General features: G+C 40.5%; 1 protein-coding gene across 1 annotated transcript in view; it reads right to left on the reverse strand.

Moving 5' to 3' along the window:
• Positions 1-7,576: 7,576 nt before the first annotated feature.
• The window catches only part of IMPG2 (interphotoreceptor matrix proteoglycan 2), an 88,797-nt gene continuing 78,043 nt past the window's right edge, over positions 7,577-18,330 (reverse strand). Inside the window, exons 15-20 of the mRNA XM_054016410.1 lie at positions 17,541-17,760; positions 15,628-15,838; positions 14,203-14,391; positions 13,024-13,222; positions 10,923-11,002; positions 7,577-8,713 (exon numbers count right to left, since the gene is read on the reverse strand). Of these exons, the coding sequence (XP_053872385.1) occupies positions 8,701-8,713; positions 10,923-11,002; positions 13,024-13,222; positions 14,203-14,391; positions 15,628-15,838; positions 17,541-17,760 (912 nt within the window). The 3' untranslated portion in view covers positions 7,577-8,700. The remainder of the gene's footprint in view (positions 8,714-10,922; positions 11,003-13,023; positions 13,223-14,202; positions 14,392-15,627; positions 15,839-17,540; positions 17,761-18,330) is intronic.

Genomic DNA, 18,330 nt, shown 5'->3' on the forward strand with positions numbered 1-18,330 from the left:
ATAGTTCTCTGAAAACAGCCACTCAGCATGCAGCAGCAGTCAAAAAATTGAACAGAATGTTGGGAATCATTAAGAAAGGGATAGATAACAAGATAGAAAATATTATATTGCCTCTATATAAATTCATGGTACACCCACATCTTGAATACTGCGTGCAGATGTGGTCGCCCCATCTCAAAAAAGATATATTGGAATTAGAAAAGTTTCAGAAAAGGGCAACAAAAATTATTAGGGATATGGAACAGCGTCTATATGAGGAGATATTAATAAGACTGGGAAAAGAGACGACTAAAGGGGGATATGATAGAGATCTACAAAATCTTAACTGGTGTGGAGAAAGTAAATAGGGAAGTTTATTTACTCCTTTTCATAACACAAGAAGGTAGGGATCACCAAATGAAATTAATAGGCAGCAGGTTTAAAACAACAAAAGGAAGTATTTCTTCACACAACACACAGTCAGTCTTTGAAACTCTGCCAGAGGATGTTGTGAAGGCCAAGACTACAACAGGGTTCAAAAAATAACTAGATAAATTCATAGAGGATATTCCATCAATGGCTATTAGCCAAGATGGACGGGGATGATGTGCCTAGCCTCTGTTTGCCAGAAGCTGGGAGTGGGCAACGGGATGGATCACTTGATGGTTACCTGTTCTGTACATTCCCTCTGGCTCACCTGGCATTGGTCACTGTCAGAAGACTGGATACTCAGCTATATGGACCTTTGGTCTGACCCAGTATGGCTGTTCTTATGCGCTGTTGTGGTAGGGCACGGTTTGGGTTCCGCAAAAGGCAGCTATGTTTTTTTAGAATGTCCATTTTCCCCTTGACCTTAGCAGTAGATGAGGTCCCTCTGCCCAGGGCCACCCAGAGGATTCAGGGAGGGCCAGGGGGAAATTGCCCCATTTGTTGTGTCCCCCCTCACTGCCCCCCAAGCGGCTCTGCCTTAGATGCTAAGAGCATCTTGGGGGATGTAGCTCTTAGCTAGGTAGTGGCACTTAAGCAGGTGGTTGATGAAGAATCCCAAAGTGTGAGTGTGGGGGGTCCATTTTTGACTGAGGGTGGGAAGCAGGGGAATCTGGTTTGGATTCTTTGGAGTTAAGGAGAATGCACTAGTGCTGGGGACACACTTTGTGGCTTGGCTGAGAACTGCTTTTTCAGGTGGCCAGCATAGCAATGTAGCTATGTTAGGGTTGCCAAGAGTGTAGAAAAATGGAGGCTTGTGCTGGAGCTATGAAAGCTGAGGTGGGTGTTAGTTGTAAGAGATTGAGGTCCTTGACTCCTGTGGCTATGGGCAATGGAAGTCAGGCAGGGAAAAAATGTCGAATGGAAACCTCGTGAAAGATGTCACCTTGGCCCTGCTGCTTGTATCTGATATCTCAGGAGGATTGTATTCACTGAGAGCAACAGTCTTTGGTTCATGTTTAATGCAAGATATCTGGATAAAAAACTTCATCTGTCCATCCATTCATGATCTGATAAAGCCTCTGACTTTGCTTGTATAAACAAGACCCAGCTAAGTACCAGGGCAGGACAAGTTTTACTGCAGATTGCCCTGTGAATCCAGTGCACTGAGACAAAGGAGCATTGTCCACAATCTGTTATGCCAGTGTTTTTTCACAATGGAGCTGGTCAAACATCAGGAAATTGGAATATATCAATCTGTCTTTGTCTCAAATCACCATGCACAGAGTAGAAATACCAAATTTTTTGCTGAATGACAAATCTAGAAAAATTTCAATTTGGATACATGGAAATTTTCTTTTGGCCAAGTCTAAAATTAAACTGTGTCTACTTGAGCTACCACAGTACCTCGTGGGAACTTGTGCCTTGTACCTCACTCTCCTCTGTGGGCTGGGGTCTCCAGCTGGGCTGAATCTCCCATGATGCACTGAATCAGTTCAATCAGAGGGGAGACTGTGGTGCATTATGAAGGCTGTAATCTGGCCAGGGAGCCCCCCCAGTCCATAGAGGAGAATGGAGACATGAGGGACCCAAACTACAGCTCCCATGAGGCATCAGAGTATTACAGGCAGACACAAATTAATGTGGAGAGTGGACCTGAAATGAATTAATTTTGGTTTGACATAACCAGATTGTTTGATTTTTTGGTTAACCCAACCTAAAATAAAATATTTCATTGAGATTTTCCTATGGAAAATTTTGATTTTGTAGAAATAGCATTTTCTGCTGGAAAACAGTGACAGAAAATTCCTCATTAACATAAGCTTTACATATTATCTAAAGGTACATATTACCTAAATGTAGGGTGCCTGTCTGAAAACTAGATCAGATAGCATCATCTACTAGGCAAGTGCTGGGTAAAGGAAAGATGGAATTGAGCTGGTCCACCATGATGCCTGCACGTTAGCTACTAACACTTTCACTATAGGAAACCCATTGTTATAGGTACTAGACAAACAAAGTCAGCGAGTCTCTCCTGGAGAGTTTACAGACTAAGGTGTGGTGCTATCACACAAACTTATGAATGTGGCACTCTTGTTGCACGTTTTGCTAGGTTTTTGATTGGATGAGTGAACAAAGTTCCTCAGTACTGTGGCAATGGAGGCACAGAACCTGTGTAGAGGGTGAGCCACTTCAATCTGCTTATGACTTCTTGGTTATAATCATGATCATGGCATTGGCAGGGGAGTTGCTTCTGCCCACTAACTGAAGCTGCATTTTGACCCATACCAGCCAAGAAATGTATAGTTGACCTGAAAAGGAATGTGAGTTGAAGTACAATCTTGAGCTTACAGTGTGTTGTCCTTTCTGCTTATGTTTTGGTATTTGTTCCCAGTTGCCTTTTTTTTTTTGCAAACTGATTACTAAAGCCCAGGCTTTACCTATGTTTCCTAAAGTTGGGAGAAGAAACGTTGTTTGTTTTTCATCAGCCTCCACTAGGACACTTCAGGACTCTAGTCAAGAGGATGGTTTGTTTTGATTCTTTGTGTTCTGATCTCAGTATTAATAGGACGAGTCAGGAAGTTCGACTCTGGCCAACATGTTGACCGCACTGAATTGGGCCCCCACTGACTGGAAAACATGGGATGCATCTATTGCCCAATAAGGAGAATCTGTTGTTAAAAGACTGGGTGAAGAAGCCCTTTCTTGATCATAATCACTGAAGTCTGCCACAGATGGGACTGTAGAGAATGTCTAAAAACTAAGATGTAGCTGAATGAGTTTTCTGCAGACCGGTTTGTAGGCAAAGATTCTGCCATCAGTGAGTGGCCCCAAATACATCGTGTGATGGAATTCCTGCAATCCCAGGTCTAGCTGTGAAACGTTAAGTGTGTGGGCGGGGGGAGAGGGACCCATTTGGGTATGCATGCATGACTGTGATTGTAGACATTCTATGAACGCTAACAGTTGCCTTGAGATGTAATAGTGGGGATCCATTGAGGCCTTTGGTGACCACAAACTAAGCTCCCAGTCAACTTAATCCACACCCTTCAGTTTGTTGTGGCTGTAGCTGTGTTACATGATTCTTTAGGTATAGCTACACTGCTAGCGCAAGTAACAGTAAAGCTGTGGCTGCATGAGCTGGTTGTGCCTACCCAGGACCCTGAGTCCATACTCGAGCTAGCTTTGATCCATCGAGCTCAGGTATGTTTACATGGCCGTAGTCACACCTCCTGATTGCAGCATAGACATACCATTTGTCTTTAAATTTCTATTGGTCTGATGTTTGCAGGGGAAGTTGACATTTTGTACGGCAGCATTATACGGTTTAGCACATGCTGATCTTTCATGGACGGCCTGATTCTGATTTGACTTTTACTAGTGTAAGTCCGCAGAAGTGCCTAGAATTACGAGGATAAACAGCTCCTCTTGATGTACACCATTGTGAGACCAGAATGAGCCAGCTGCTTTTTGGTTGTCTGTGTTTAATTAAAATTGTCATTTGGACTGGAAAAAAATAAGCTAGTCTGTGTGTGACAATATTCATATTATCACAATACTTTATATATGTGATCCATAATATACCAGTTAGGTTTCTAAAAATTTACTTAGGCCAGGGATTTGGAGCTTTAGTATGTAAACTACATATTTGGCTACTAAATTTCTATATTCTTGCAAATTTAATCTAAGGTGCATACTCATCTAGTAGTGTTTAATATTATAAGAATGTTTTTATTTATTTTCCTGTTGAGTGGGTTTCAGAGTCACAGCCTCAGAACTTTTAACCCAGCCTCCCAACTTTTTCTTTGTGACAGCTAATTAAATGGTTGCATTAAAAAGGAACAAACCACATGCGTTAAGTGAACTTCCTACTGCTGACAGAAGTCCAGGAGACTTGGGCCTAGAGCTGGATGGAAATTTTCCAATGCAACAGTTTTGTCAGAAAACGGGTTTGTCAAAGCTGAATTATCTGTGAAAATGGGTTAGGTTTTGATGTGATTTAATTAAATCACAAAGGGTTCAGATGGCAGGCTGCTAGGGCCTTGGGCTTCCCAGGTCTGTAGCAGTCTTGTCAAGCTCAGGTTTTCAGTCTCTCGGCTCCAGTTTGAGCCAGCCTCCCTGCTGCTGAGCCAGGAAACAGAAGGGCTGTCAGCTGGGAGTGTGGATGTCCTGGGATGTGCTTCTTGGGTGTGGCCCCATCGTACCTAGTGCCCTGGCTAGGGGACTCCAGGGCTTCCATGCTCCTGGGCCAACTAGCCACCTGTATTGCCTGACTTCTGAACAGGGGAGCCCAGAAGTCCCCAGACAGTGCATGGAAGGGCTGCCCTAGAGTTGCAGACCTTAAGAGCTCCAGCCCCTGCTGACTGAAATAGACATTCCTGTCACTTTCACTGCTGCTATTGAATAGCTGTATGAAATAAACAAGGTCAATTGCTGTCAGCCCCAGCTTGTCCTGGGGAGCATATTTTCTTGCAGAAACACCATTCATTGGTGTTACTGAAACAAAACTTTTTGGGGATTTCTGGTTTGTGAGGAGTTTCCAAAAAAAGTTTCATTCTGACTAAACTTGAAATTTCCCATAAATTGGAAATCACAAGTCTCAGCCAGCTCTACTGGTGCTTTTGTTTTCTCTCTCCCCCTCCCCCATCGAGGTGCTTACAGCCCACAGCTGCAGGAGCAACAGGAACACTGGCAGCTTTCTTCTGGTGGCTTGAAGTTCTTGGTCTCTACCCTCTCCTCTGGGTCGGAGCTCCGTGGGGACTGAAATCTGAGAGGTTTTCATTTAATAGCACCTCAGTACTATAGTGGTTGACTCTGTAAATGATTGGATAGGCAAAAGCTAGTCAAACTGTTCATTATGAGTTTTTATGGGATAACAAATGCCTGAACTCCTCTTGACTTATTTTAATGACTCATTTGTCAAACTGAATGAATAATTTTCAGACTTTGTGGTCAGCTAAGAAACACTTTTGCTCTGATTTCTCACAAACCAGAAATCCCCACGAGTTTTTGTTTGCTATTCTGTTTTAAAGAACAAATCCGAAAGAGTTGTGCACTGCCCAGTATACATCTTCAGGCTAATATGGTGCCACAAATCATTGAGAACTACACTTGGCATTTTTATTAACATGAGTTTAACAGTTCTACCAGATTTATTAAAAACCTGTTCCAAGTAGTGCAAATGTTCACTTGCAGCTTTATAAATTAAATACTTTTGGCATTCCATCCGATTAGGTTTTCATAGTCTCCACATAAATTTTAAAAACTGGTCAAGATTTTAAGGTGGCAGGGGGGGAATACAGACACATTTTTGAAACAAAAACGTTTATTGCAGTGAAGATAAGAGACATTATATACAAAAAGAAAAATATTCCCTGTATGTACAATGAAAGACCATGTTCAGTGTGATCAGGACTACTTCTAGGCTACTGCTTCTGGATGGGACCACTAGGCTAGTGTTTAGATGGGCCCAAGATTCAGTTCCTAATCTCAACCCCTCCCCACCCCCCCGATGCAATTTTGTTTCAGATTTACTATAGGGAAGGGATTAACAACCATGAAATTTAGATCCAGCTTTAGGTTCAAATTTCAACCCCCCTAATCCTAAACTTTAGTACTGTTCAGATCCTGGATTCAGACATGTCGCTCATTTAACCTGAACTTGCATCTGGATTGTGAAGTAAAATGCCAGTACAGCACATAGGAAGGCATGAATCCTCAAGATTGAGGGGAGTGGTTTATTCCCCAGGCACCATATTGAAAATGCCCCTTTTTATAAGTTTTAGGGCCACATTCTTAGTTATAACCCAACCTCAAAGAAACATAAGTTTCTCTGCAAAGATACTCTGCAAAGGTATCTTAAAGTTTAATTTTGCACCCATGCTGATTCTGCTACTCTTAACTAGACTAGATTACAGGGGCCCAAAACAGGTGGTGAGGATTGGGGTAACAGAGGGGTATCCCAGCTATGCCCCCTTTCCCTGCCCCAGCAGGTAGGGAAAGTGGTGCATCTTTACAGTGCCTGAGGATCAGCTTTGCAGTAGGGCCACGAAAGTCATCTTTAAAAACAGATTATGCAGACAGTGCAGCACCCAGTGATCACGCTACTCCACCAAATCTGGCTCATTGACTACAACATTACTAAGCACCACCCAATTACTGTTCATGGGCTGTTAAAAGTTGATTTCCAGCTTGACACTTAAGCTATGAGTACTTACCCCTGGCATTGAAATTGAGCATAACCCACCAATCTGGTGAAATGTTCTCCTAGACCAGCTGAGGACCGCTAAAAACATTTGGAAGAAGTGTTTTTCTTCACAGGAGTCTCCCCCATCTTGTGCAGCCCGGCTGTCTAAGTTAGGAAGGTAAGTAGCTCTCACCATGACTAAACTGTAATATGCATTGGAAGTGGGGAGGAAGGGTTTGTTGGCACCGGTGGGCCTCTGGACTGCCACCATGGTTAAAAAACTAGTTTCATTGTTCAGTGGGTATTAAATCAGGTGGGAAAATGTTACTGTTTAGTATTAAATACTAAAGATGTGAACATCCCTGAGCTTGGAGTTGAAATCTGGATCCAGATCCAAATTTCATGCTGGCACCTTCCCTCTCAATAAGCCATACCAAACCCATAGGAACTTTTGAGGGTTCAAAATACAGGTCCAAATGTGCATTGGAAGCATATCTTTATATAATATCGGCTCTTAAAAACAAATTATTTTTATTTCTAAGTAATTAAATCTGGAAAATAGTTTAAAGATTTAACATTAGGTTTCCCCTAAGCCAGAAGTGAGGTCACTTTTTTCCCCGTTAGAGGTTGCTGACATCTGAAACTGGGGAGGCAAAACTATAAAATATATTGACAGGTAAATACTACAATATCTGACTCAAATGCGGAAGTAAACAGGGCCTGATTTTGAAATAAAGCTAGTGATTGACTAGTGTATTATTCAAATATGTCAGCTGAATTTTATCTGGTATTCAATTGACTTTAGTTTGAATGATGGATGTATACAATTCTAAGAAGAGCAATTCAGTGCCAAAGGAATAAATAACAAAAATGGTGTGATAAGTCTTTTTGTAGCACAATTAAGCCCTTATGAAAATAATCAATCATAGGGAACAAAATAACTGTACAGTAAATAATGTATTTATTAACCTATAGAAGCAAAAATAAAAATTCTCTACCTTTAAAATAATTTAGGATGATAGTTAGTAATGTAATATTCTAGAAATGTTCTGTAAAGATGGGGAGGGGGTCTAGCCCCGTTTACCCCAGTCTGGAACTGGGAGAGAAGCAGAACAAACTCATTCTAGTACAGGTCTGTCGCATCTCACACGCATTTAACATGCGTGATTTCAGCTTTACACAGTCGGCAAAAACAAAAAAAAGAGAAAATTTTAATACTGTACCTGTGGTGCGGGCAATTCTGCCCGCCATTGAACTCAATGGAATTTTGGCTATACGCAGTTTTCGCTTTACGCACTAACCGCGGAACGGAACCCCCGTGTAAGATGAGATAGACCTGTATTTCTTTTGGTGTAAGTACTGCACCATCTCCCCAAGCTAACATGTGGCAGTTGAAAGCCAGCAACATTAATTACTTTTAAGACAAAGAATTCAGAGACATGAGATTTGTCATGAGAGCTGCAAGCTGAACATTATGAAGTATGTGACTATTTATTTTAATCAGTGAGCAACAAACAAGGGTAAATCAGCCAGCCACACAAAACAAATTTCTCTAGCTAGACAACAATACATTTTGTCTGGGATTAGTATTAGGCCATATCAAAATAATGCTAGGATCACTTGAGCAGAACCAGTATCATCCTACAAACCTTTCACCTGCAACCCAAATATTTCCCTCCACACTAATATTTTACTTTTGAAACCTCTAAACATCCACGGGGGGGGGGGACGGGACGGACACCAGAGTAACATTAAAAACTTGTATTTCATTTCAACTTTTTCTTTGCATACCAAGCAAAAAATCTTTGAAAGTTTGTGCATGTATTTTCTAATCTCAATGTCCAGTTCAGGAAATGCTTTTTCCCTGATTAAAATAAGTAAAAGCGAATTTTCATGACCTCTAGTCACCTTCATAACTGTACTCAGAAAAGCCAGAGAAACATTCCTACAGTTAATCAATTCACTTAGAAAACATCTGCATCCAACCAGCCGTGTTTAAGATCCATACAACAAAGACTATACGTAACTTTGCAGTTACGTCTGTGCCCTGTTACTAGGGCAACAAGGTCATCTTCCACAAGACTTCTTCTGGTTTCAGTTTTTTTTTTTTAAAGCAGCTTCCTGAAATGAAAAAAACAGACAAGTAGTGATTACATTTTTCTCTAGGCTTTGTTTCAAAGCTCTTCTTACTTTCCAGCTGTGGAAAACTTAAAAGATGTTGATTTTAAATACGGGCCATAGTTATTCCAAATTAAAGGAATTTCAGCAATGGAAATGCCTGACTTGTTGGTCCCACAACATTTTGCTTCTGTAGCGGACAGATCTTTACTTTTAATCTATTCCCCTGAAATATTTTACTCCAATATTCTTAAATTACAGCTGTTGTTTTAAACAAACATTCAGATAGCTAAAATAGCACTAATATAACAGGTAGAAATTCATAATCTATTAACTGATTGCATCAGTTCTCAATCATTGTAAGCCCTCTCATGTGTTTAACTACACTAATTAGAAATCTATTGTACCTTTATGAAGGTTAAAAACTCCTGCTGTAATAAGTTGAATTGCAAGTTTTAGGGTAGTAGTAGATTATCAGTGTAGTACCTTGCCTTCCTGGAATTCCCATAGTTTTAGCAGATTTTGTGTGTCTTATCTACTAGTTTTTGTTGTGAACCAGAAAGTACTATTTAGAACACATTTATAGAAACCCTAAAATCTGATTATTAAAATACATTTAGCATGAGTTAGAGATAGGAATCAGTAGGTTGCTCTATACTAGAATGGGCTGAAAGTAATCTAATAGAATTTCCAGTAGCAGGCCTTGAGTCCCCAAAGCTGTGGAGACTAAGTTCAAATGTTAAGGTTTGTAATTTTATGGCAGCCACGATTCCAGATAATACTCTCTACTAGTGACTTCTTCAGATTCAGCACCACAATGAACTAAAGGAGGACAAACTGCTAAGATTTGCTTGTCTGACAGTTTTCAAACTCCAATTTTGAAGAGAAACCACTGAATATTAAACAAAGATACTGAAAAGGCTCTGTTTGCCTGTGTTTTATGAAACAGATTATTATTTCATGTCACATGCCTCTCTGGTACCCATTTGCTTCTGGTACCTGATCTGCTTTTTTTCAGAAATGACTAATGTTTTTGGATGCCCAACTTGATATCTCAGAGGGACTTAAATCTTGGGTGCTGCGCTCCCAAAATCACTAGCCAGTCCTGAAAATTTAGGCTTCTCTGCAGATACAGACAAAAGGCTTGGCTACACCATTCCCTTTCCGTGAAGAATCTCTGCCTCTAACAGTTGTTTTTCTGGGAGTCTCATCCTTTGACATATCTCAGGAAATTGCTGAACTAGAGGGAAATTCTTCCTCTGATCCATATATGCAGATCAAATGTACATTTGCAACAAACCAGTTCAATGGGCATTATGCACAATATGATCTGTAGTGTGGCTCAATAACTAGTATTTTACCCTGGGACAGCAAGTATATTATTGATTTAATCATTTCTTCTTAGGAATAACAACAACCTTTTGAAGCTGTTTGTGTTTGCCAAGGACTATTCCCCCATTAGTACATTGTATTACTCACCTTAGATATAAGGTCTCACATACCCTTCTCTAGTACCCACTGCTACTTGCAGGGGGGAATAGGCCAATGTTTATCTGTTTTGAGTATATTGTTAGTTCAAGGGCCAAGTAATAAAGCAAGCTCTATTTACAGTAAAATAATAGATTGCTGGTTACTGAAAGGTACTTGGGTGAAACATTATGAACATAGAGCTGTTTATGCCTAATATGGCTTTTGGATTACAGTATTAGTATCCCTTTTAATGTTGTCTGTTTTCACCTTATAAGATGATGAATAATTAGAGTAACACAATTAGCTGCTAGCAAAACACTGCAAGAGTTCAGTGCCAATGATTAATGACTCAATCTAAGAGGAATTAGGGCTAAATATTAGTATTTTCATACTGTGTACAGACTAAGTCTCGATCATGCCATCCTTATTCAGGTAAGATTCTCACTGAACTCAAGGGGAATCTAGCCTGAAAAGGGAGATTGAATCAAATCTAACTAGCTATGCCATTCGAATGGTGTATGGATTATCATCATCATCCCAACTTTTCAGATGAGGAATCTGGGACAGAAATGTGAAGTGCCTAACATCCCCAGGTACATCAGCAACCAAACTGTAATTCCCATCTCTCTCCCCCACAGAATAGCCTGCCTTGCTTTGGAAAGGAGACTGTCACAGGGAATATAATAGAGAAGAGCACATGGAAAACTGCCAGAATGTAATTCAGAGAACACATTTCACTTACATTTGATGTTGTCTAACAAACTCTGCAAACTGCCGATCTTTGGCATAAAGCTCTATAATCCGTATTCTGTCCTGGATTTCCTGTAATACAAGACACACAATAATATTACAAGAACCAAAATAAAGTGCACAGCTCTAAATACTAAAAAATAATACTGAAAAGTTAGACCATGTTTACTCTGCATTACAGCTGACTAGAAGAAGAAGTGGGCTGTAGCCCATGAAAGCTTATGCTCAAATAAATTTGTTAGTCTCTAAGGTGCCACAAGTACTCCTGTTCTTTTAGCTGACTAGTATACTTTCCTAGTAAAGGAACAAACACTGGAATTGGGCACATTTTATAAATTATTGAGCATGTATAGCCTTCAGTTTAAATAATTTGCAGAACACTTTAAGGAATTCTAGTCATTAATTTTGAAGAGTTGCTCCAATTTTAATAAGAAAATAGTGTATGTCTGCTAATATCGATGGAAGCTATTAATACAATTTAGTAAAAGTCAAGAGATTATGAATGGAGAAAATCTTTTACCCTCAAAAGATGCTACCCTTGTGCATGTACGGAAACAGAATGTCCAATAATGTGGGTTCTGATTCTCATCTTTACCAGTAACTATATAGACTTCAATGTAATTATTCATAATTCACAGCAGTGAGAGTGAGAGAATATAATGCTCTACATTGATAGAGACTATAGGAACAACAACTGTTGTTTATACAGTACAATACTTATAACAGCCATACAAACCACTGATATACTTCTGAAAATACAGCTTAAAAAAACCCTTCACGGCAGTGGGTCACTGAAAGTATATTCCATTAGATATGTTCTTTTAAACATGACAAAAACAGCTCTTTCTAGGGTGTATATATATGCTTAAATTGGTCAACACTACTGGTAATCCAAGATGATGCTAAAAATGGCTGTAGCTTTATAATTTTAAACTTCTGAAGTTCTGTATAGATTTAAAAACTGGGGGAAATTAAAGTAAAAATAATTTTACTCAATTAAACATAGAAAATCAGTATTTCAGCTCAAGGCCTCAACAATGAAATCAGACTCCATGATAACATCCTTCCTGGGACCTGCTCTCTCTCCTACCTTTAATTACAACTATGACTGTTACAGAGCACCTTTGAGATCTGCAGATGAATATTGTACAGAAGGGCATTAGTTGCATTTCCATCATAGACCCCTTTCCCTATCTGTACAGTAGCAACAATGTGACTTGCTCAAGGCTTCAGTGCCAGATTGCTGGCACAACTGAGACTAGAACCCTCATCTGCAGGCTCCCAGACAAGCATCATAGCTGCTGGTTACACTTCGTCTGTCTACATATAAATGTGGAAATGGGCCAACACTCCCAAACTTTGCAGAAGATTCTATTAAGAATTAAACATTTAAAAGCATGTGCGCATCCTTGGAGGAGATTCTAGCTATTTGACCGCTCTGAAAGAAGGCACTGCTTCCTCCAGAGATGGAGCTAGCAGCCAAGACAAGTGTCTTTTTGGGAGGACACGAACTTAAAAAAACCAAAACTGTCCAGTTATGTGCCTCTGCTAGGACTAAATGATTATCACGTCAAAAGTTTTTTTTCCTCTTACTTAATTGGCCTCTCAGAGTTGATAAGACAACTCCCACCTGTTCATGCTCTCTGTATGTGTGTATATATATCTCCTCAATATATGTTTCACTCTATATGCATCCGAAGAAGTGGGTTGTAGCCCACGAAAGCTTATGCTCTAATAAATTTGTTAGTCTCTAAGGTGCCCCAAGTACTCCTGTTCTTTTCTCTGCTAGGACAGGAATAGCTTTAACTGAAGCTCCATAAAAATATCAAAGTATTTAAAAGTGCAGCTGCTCAACCACGTGAAACTCCTTACAAGCCAGAATCTAGCTCTACCTCTATGTACACAAAGGAGGCAAGAAGCCATCTCCCTCTCAAACATCTGCACAGGGTGCAGCCACAAGTCTAGTATTTGTATTCTGAGCACAAGTGCTGGGAGGAGTTGTATAGTTACCAGCAGTTTTAAGATACCTCACAAGGCTCAGTCATAGTCCCACCACCTGGCACTGCGGGGAGCAAAGCTACAAAGTCACCCACCTCCTTCGTGAGCTCACTATGCTCATAAATGTGCCTTATCTCTTCACTGCTGTAGTCTGTGGATGTCTCTGCACTGGTAGAGCTGTATGAGGTGAGCTGTGGGTATCTCCGATAGTAGTGGCTGTACCCAGTGGTATCACTCTCATACATAGGGTTGTACTTCACTGCATTCTCAATGGAGGAGAGGCTATCGCCCTGCCTGTGAGAGAGAAAAACAAAATACAGAGGTCAAGCGTTGCAGTCTTTCAGAGTGCTCGTCAAAACATAGATCAAAAGATCTTCAGGGTATTTTAGGCAAGAGCTGTGGAGTTCAACTCGTCCCTCTGGATTAGTGAGGCCCTGGGAGAAGTGGGCTTGCTGTCTGTGTAGACTGCCACTGCCTCCTTTTGGGGGTAGGCTGCTAGCTGTCCTTAACAAAGCTATTGTAAGGCCTCTGCTCAAAAAACAGTGTTTTGACAACCTTGTCAGCTAATGACCTGCATCCAATTTCCATGTGTGAAAGGAGCTTCAGAGGCTGTGATGAGGTAACTTGGAAGTCCTGGGATTTCTTTGACCTCAGTCAACCTAGTTTCAGGCCTGAAAGTAAAAAACCTATGCAGGAGGTGGCGATGGTTTATCTCATTCTAGCAATGGATGAAGATCAGCTTTTCATGCTGTCTTTGGTGCGGTTGACACAGCGGCAGTCCCTAGCAGGAGCAGATAGCGTGATGGCCGTGAGTGGTTACATTTCCTTCTCTACAAGAAATCCCACAGAGTGGTATTTGGACAGTTGCTCAGAGGATCTTCGGGTTTGCTCATACAAGTACAGGGCAAACCCATCCCTCTTGTGCAGATGATGCAGTTAGAAGGGTAAGTGAGGCGATACAGGCTTTGGTTTCTGCAATATACTGATGACGTCCAGCTCCATATCCTCTGCCTCATCTGACCTCACTGGTGCTTTGGACATACTTACCCAGTGTTTGCATGCAAACTGAGCTTGGAGGAAAGCTAGCTGGCTGAAGTTAAATCCTCACTTGTAGCAATGTTGGCAGGTTAGAAAATCAACTGGAAGGAGTGGAGATTATACCTGCAACCCTTGAGCACATCCACCTTTTGTTACTCAGGTTTGTAATTTGGGGTTCGCATTAGAGCTGTAGCTGCTGGTCAATAGGGCTCAAGAACTTTAGATGCTCTACATACCCTAATGAGTCCTCAGTGTCACTTTTTGAGTACTGGTCTCGAAGGGTCCTGGCCAGGAAGAAAATGACAGCAGATGCCACAAGAAGGAAGCCAGCCACTGAAGCAATTGCGATACCCACAACCAATGGCTCCGAGACATACTCTTCACAGTGCTCTCCTCTGTACCACCAGTTCTCACCTACACGACATCTGTAATCCCCCACACCAGCAAAAACACAAGGAAACAAGAAAGTTAAATACTAATACCAAGAGATCAATAGAAAAAAAAATCAGATACTTTACTACTATAGCTGCCTTGAATAATTACTAAGCATTAAACTTTCTGTTGCTAACATGCCAATTAAGGTTATTTAAGAATTTTACGGGAGTGCCATTTAGCAAATATAGGGGGATATCTTTTGTAGGGAATTTTAAATGTTAATTATTATTTGATAAAAGTGTGGTATGTGTGTATATTACAGATGATCTCACTAAATCTATAATACACATCTATGGTTAAAAGATAGCTTTAAAACATCCCTTTTTGTAGTTTTAAAATGTATATTTAATTTCTCTGATGTTGGTTGTTGTAACGCTTATGTGAGTTAAGTATGGATCCTAATTCCTGAGACCTTAATACTTATTGCAGGTGATTTTTTTTTCTAGTCAAATAATTATTAGTATGTTAATTTCCTTTTTCTTGCATCAGCTCTCCCTATCCAACCCCCTGCTTTGAAATCTGTGATTGTTTTTTTTTTTTAATATCATTGTTTCCCATAAGAAAATTTCATATTTTTAATATTAGCAAGAACACTGGAATTTGGTTGAGGAGCAAAAATCATGATGAGCCTAGTTCTCCTCATACAGTTGTATAAATCAGAGTAAGTCCACTAAAGTACTTAGACTTACACCAGAATCAGGCCTCAAGCCTCTGGTACCAAAAATGTACTAAATATCTAGCCTTCATCATCTTATTGTTCATTTTGCTAGTCACTCAACCTACACCATTATCCAGGTAATTATCATGCCAGCATAGACTGCCTGTCAGAGTAGGTCAGTGTCTTTCAAAAATTGAAAACAAACGGGTCTGTTTGTTCTGGTCTTTGATCATTTGTACAAGATTTCCCCCCCCCCATTTTGATATTTGTTCATATTGGTTCCTCCTCAATTGGGAGTACCATTTTTAACTCAGGTATATTGGATTTGCCTTGCAAATCTGAATTTTGTAAAAGAACCAACAAAGTGACCTTTTATGATGATTTGTAGCATTTTACCACATGAATACATCAAACAATGGATTGAGTGTTAATCATTAGGGACCTCTGTCATTACACTCAACATTATGCCTTTTTTTGTTTCAGTTTTTTGGGGGACGGGGATATAGAATAGGGAAACAAGGTTTGTACTTCCTGTTTCTGAAAGCCATTAAGACAATGGATAACATACCTACATATAGCCCCTTGTCCTGGGATTATGTCGCACTTCCCATCATTTTGGCAAAAGTCGGGTTGCAGGTCACAGATGCTATTACAGGGCAATCCTTCGATGCTTAGATAGCCAGGATAACACACACACTCTGCCTCACCACTCCAGCGATTTACTAAGCATTCGGAGAACTCATTGCAAGCCTGGAACTTGCAAGGATCCGCTTGATCTCCTGAAAACAGAGAGAGACAGAGAATGTAGATAACAGATTGGATAGTTTTTAGCTACCTGGTCTGCTCTACGTCAATGAGTATTGTTACCTACCACACTAAAAACCAACCAAGGAGATCATTCAAGACTCCTGGTCATTCTTAGTACAAATATAGCATTTCTAATGCATAGATCTGAAAGAGCTTTGCCAAAGAGCATACGTGGTGTTAACCTCTTTGTACCCCACTTTCCCATCTATAATATAGGGATAAGTGACTTGTCCAAGGCTAGACAGTGAGTCAGTGGAAGAGCTGAGCACAGAACTTAGGTCTCCTGCCCCCCATTTTAGTTCTCTCGCCACTGGACTATGCTGCCTCTTTCATGCTTTCCATCATTGGAACTTTTGCCATTTCTCAAAGTTACTCTCTGCTTAAAATACAGCTGAACTCCAGCACTATCCATTATAGAAGAGCTGTATTACAGCCATGGGGAGAGCATAGTGAGGTTTGTATGTATCCTTGCAGTACGCACAGTGTGCTAGACAATGTGTGCACACAGAGGAAGAGGCTGCACTGTCATTGATCCCTTATCTATCACCACATCCCACTGAAAGATGAACCATAAAATGACATTAATTATTAAGGACAGTTTAAAAATCAATATTGAAGATTTTTCTAGCCAAATTAGATCATCTCTCCCCTGCTCTGTTGGGAGACAAGCTACTTCAATGCAGTAATAACCATATCGCAGTTATTTCCTGTTTTTAGTATAGGGGAAAATATTTCTCCATTGCTAATCTATGCTAACTATTGGCAAATGCTGACTCCTTAATTGCAAGCATTGTATTACGGTGAGGTATCTCCTGGAGATCAGGTTTTTGCACAAATATCTCTGGGAACAGAGGAAGAGAAATATAGAAAACAGATTTTTTCACCCCCCCTTAACCAGAGGAATTGGATTAAGGAAAGGTCTTTTTCACTGTTACTGAGATCAGACCCAGAATTCCAGAGTAAAAATTCACCCTCTTTTGGGAATTAGATTAAAGACGCAAGAATGGCCAGAAGATAGAAGTCCAACTTGGAGTCAATCTACAGTGATAAGTTATGTAATATTAAAAAGTGACCTGAGGAGTCATGATCATTAACATGTTTGTTATAATGAACCAGAAGCGGCTGCTAGGACATTAACCCTATTTACACAGTGTGTTAATGCCACGACTCAACGTTGTGTTCAAACGGGAAGCAATTTCCCAGTCTATTTACACCCTTGAATGAGTTATTTCTGTGAGGAAGGATCTTCCTGCCTAGGAAGAACTGCATGGAAGAGTCCAGCCAAATGAGGGAGCCAGGAACATGAGCGTGCTGGAGTGGGAGGGAGGCTGGGAAAAACAGGGGCCAAATTCTATGTTCTAACCTTCCCTCTGCCTGCAACCACAGTGAAGTTGGTGGAGTCACATAGGATGCAAGTCACCACCAAACATGGCCCCAAACTTCTCTAGGAGGCCGTAAAGTTTTGGTGGATGTTGGTCCCACTTTGCCTTAATCTGCCCCACTAAACAGACTGGTTTTCACAGTTTTAAAAACTCCGCTGACACCAAGACTGAGAAGAATGATGATGCTCTTCTCTAAGATACTGAGAAAGTCTGCTCAGTTTTTGAACCCCAAGTATATTTGACTTAGCAGACGCTACTCACTGCACTGGCAGCACTCCCACACTGTCATTACCTGATTCCACGTCCAGGGAGTACTTGTCAATGGCCAGGTTCATGGTCTGGTAGGCAGTGTTGCAGAAGTCTTCCAGAATTATATAGACCGCATTCGTGACATTACGAGGCACAGGTTTTTCAAACTTCATGCGGCTGTTCACCACAATACTGCCATTCCTGAAGTTCAGGATTTCGAGATTCTGGAAACCTGTTAGATTGGACTGGAGGTAGGGAACCAGCTGCAATGTAGGAAACACAATATCTATACTGATATATAAATACAATGATAGAAGATTTATTTCTGAATCTATTGTCTAGGCCAATTGTAATGCTATTACATCACACACAGAGACTAGATATTTCGTCCCAATCACATTCAAAAAAAGGTATCAAAACTTTACCCAGCTGAGGCCCTACTGGCAGCTTATCAGGAGCCTGAGAGATTCACATAATTTTCATAATATAGAGCAAATCACTGCACGCTTCCTGTTCTATAATAGAAGTGCATCCCACTGGATGCTGTGCTCCATCTTGATCCAAGCAAGCTCATACTGCATAACAGGACTTATCTCTTGGGTATCACCCTTCATACTCCAGACAAACTATTTGATTTTCAGTTTAAAATCTGATAATTACTCCTGTGGCATTCTGCTACCCATTGGCTATTTAAGAGATCGGTAGATCCATAGGCAGTTTAATTCGCTGAGCTACAAATTTAATAAAATAGTTGCTCTAAATAAAAAAACATCTTAAAACAGGTGAGAGCATCCAGTAACATATCACTCTGCACTCCCAATTATTTTACCCAT

Source organism: Malaclemys terrapin, chromosome 1 (genome assembly GCF_027887155.1).
Source record: "Malaclemys terrapin pileata isolate rMalTer1 chromosome 1, rMalTer1.hap1, whole genome shotgun sequence".
In the NCBI taxonomy this organism is placed as follows: Eukaryota; Metazoa; Chordata; order Testudines; family Emydidae; genus Malaclemys; species Malaclemys terrapin.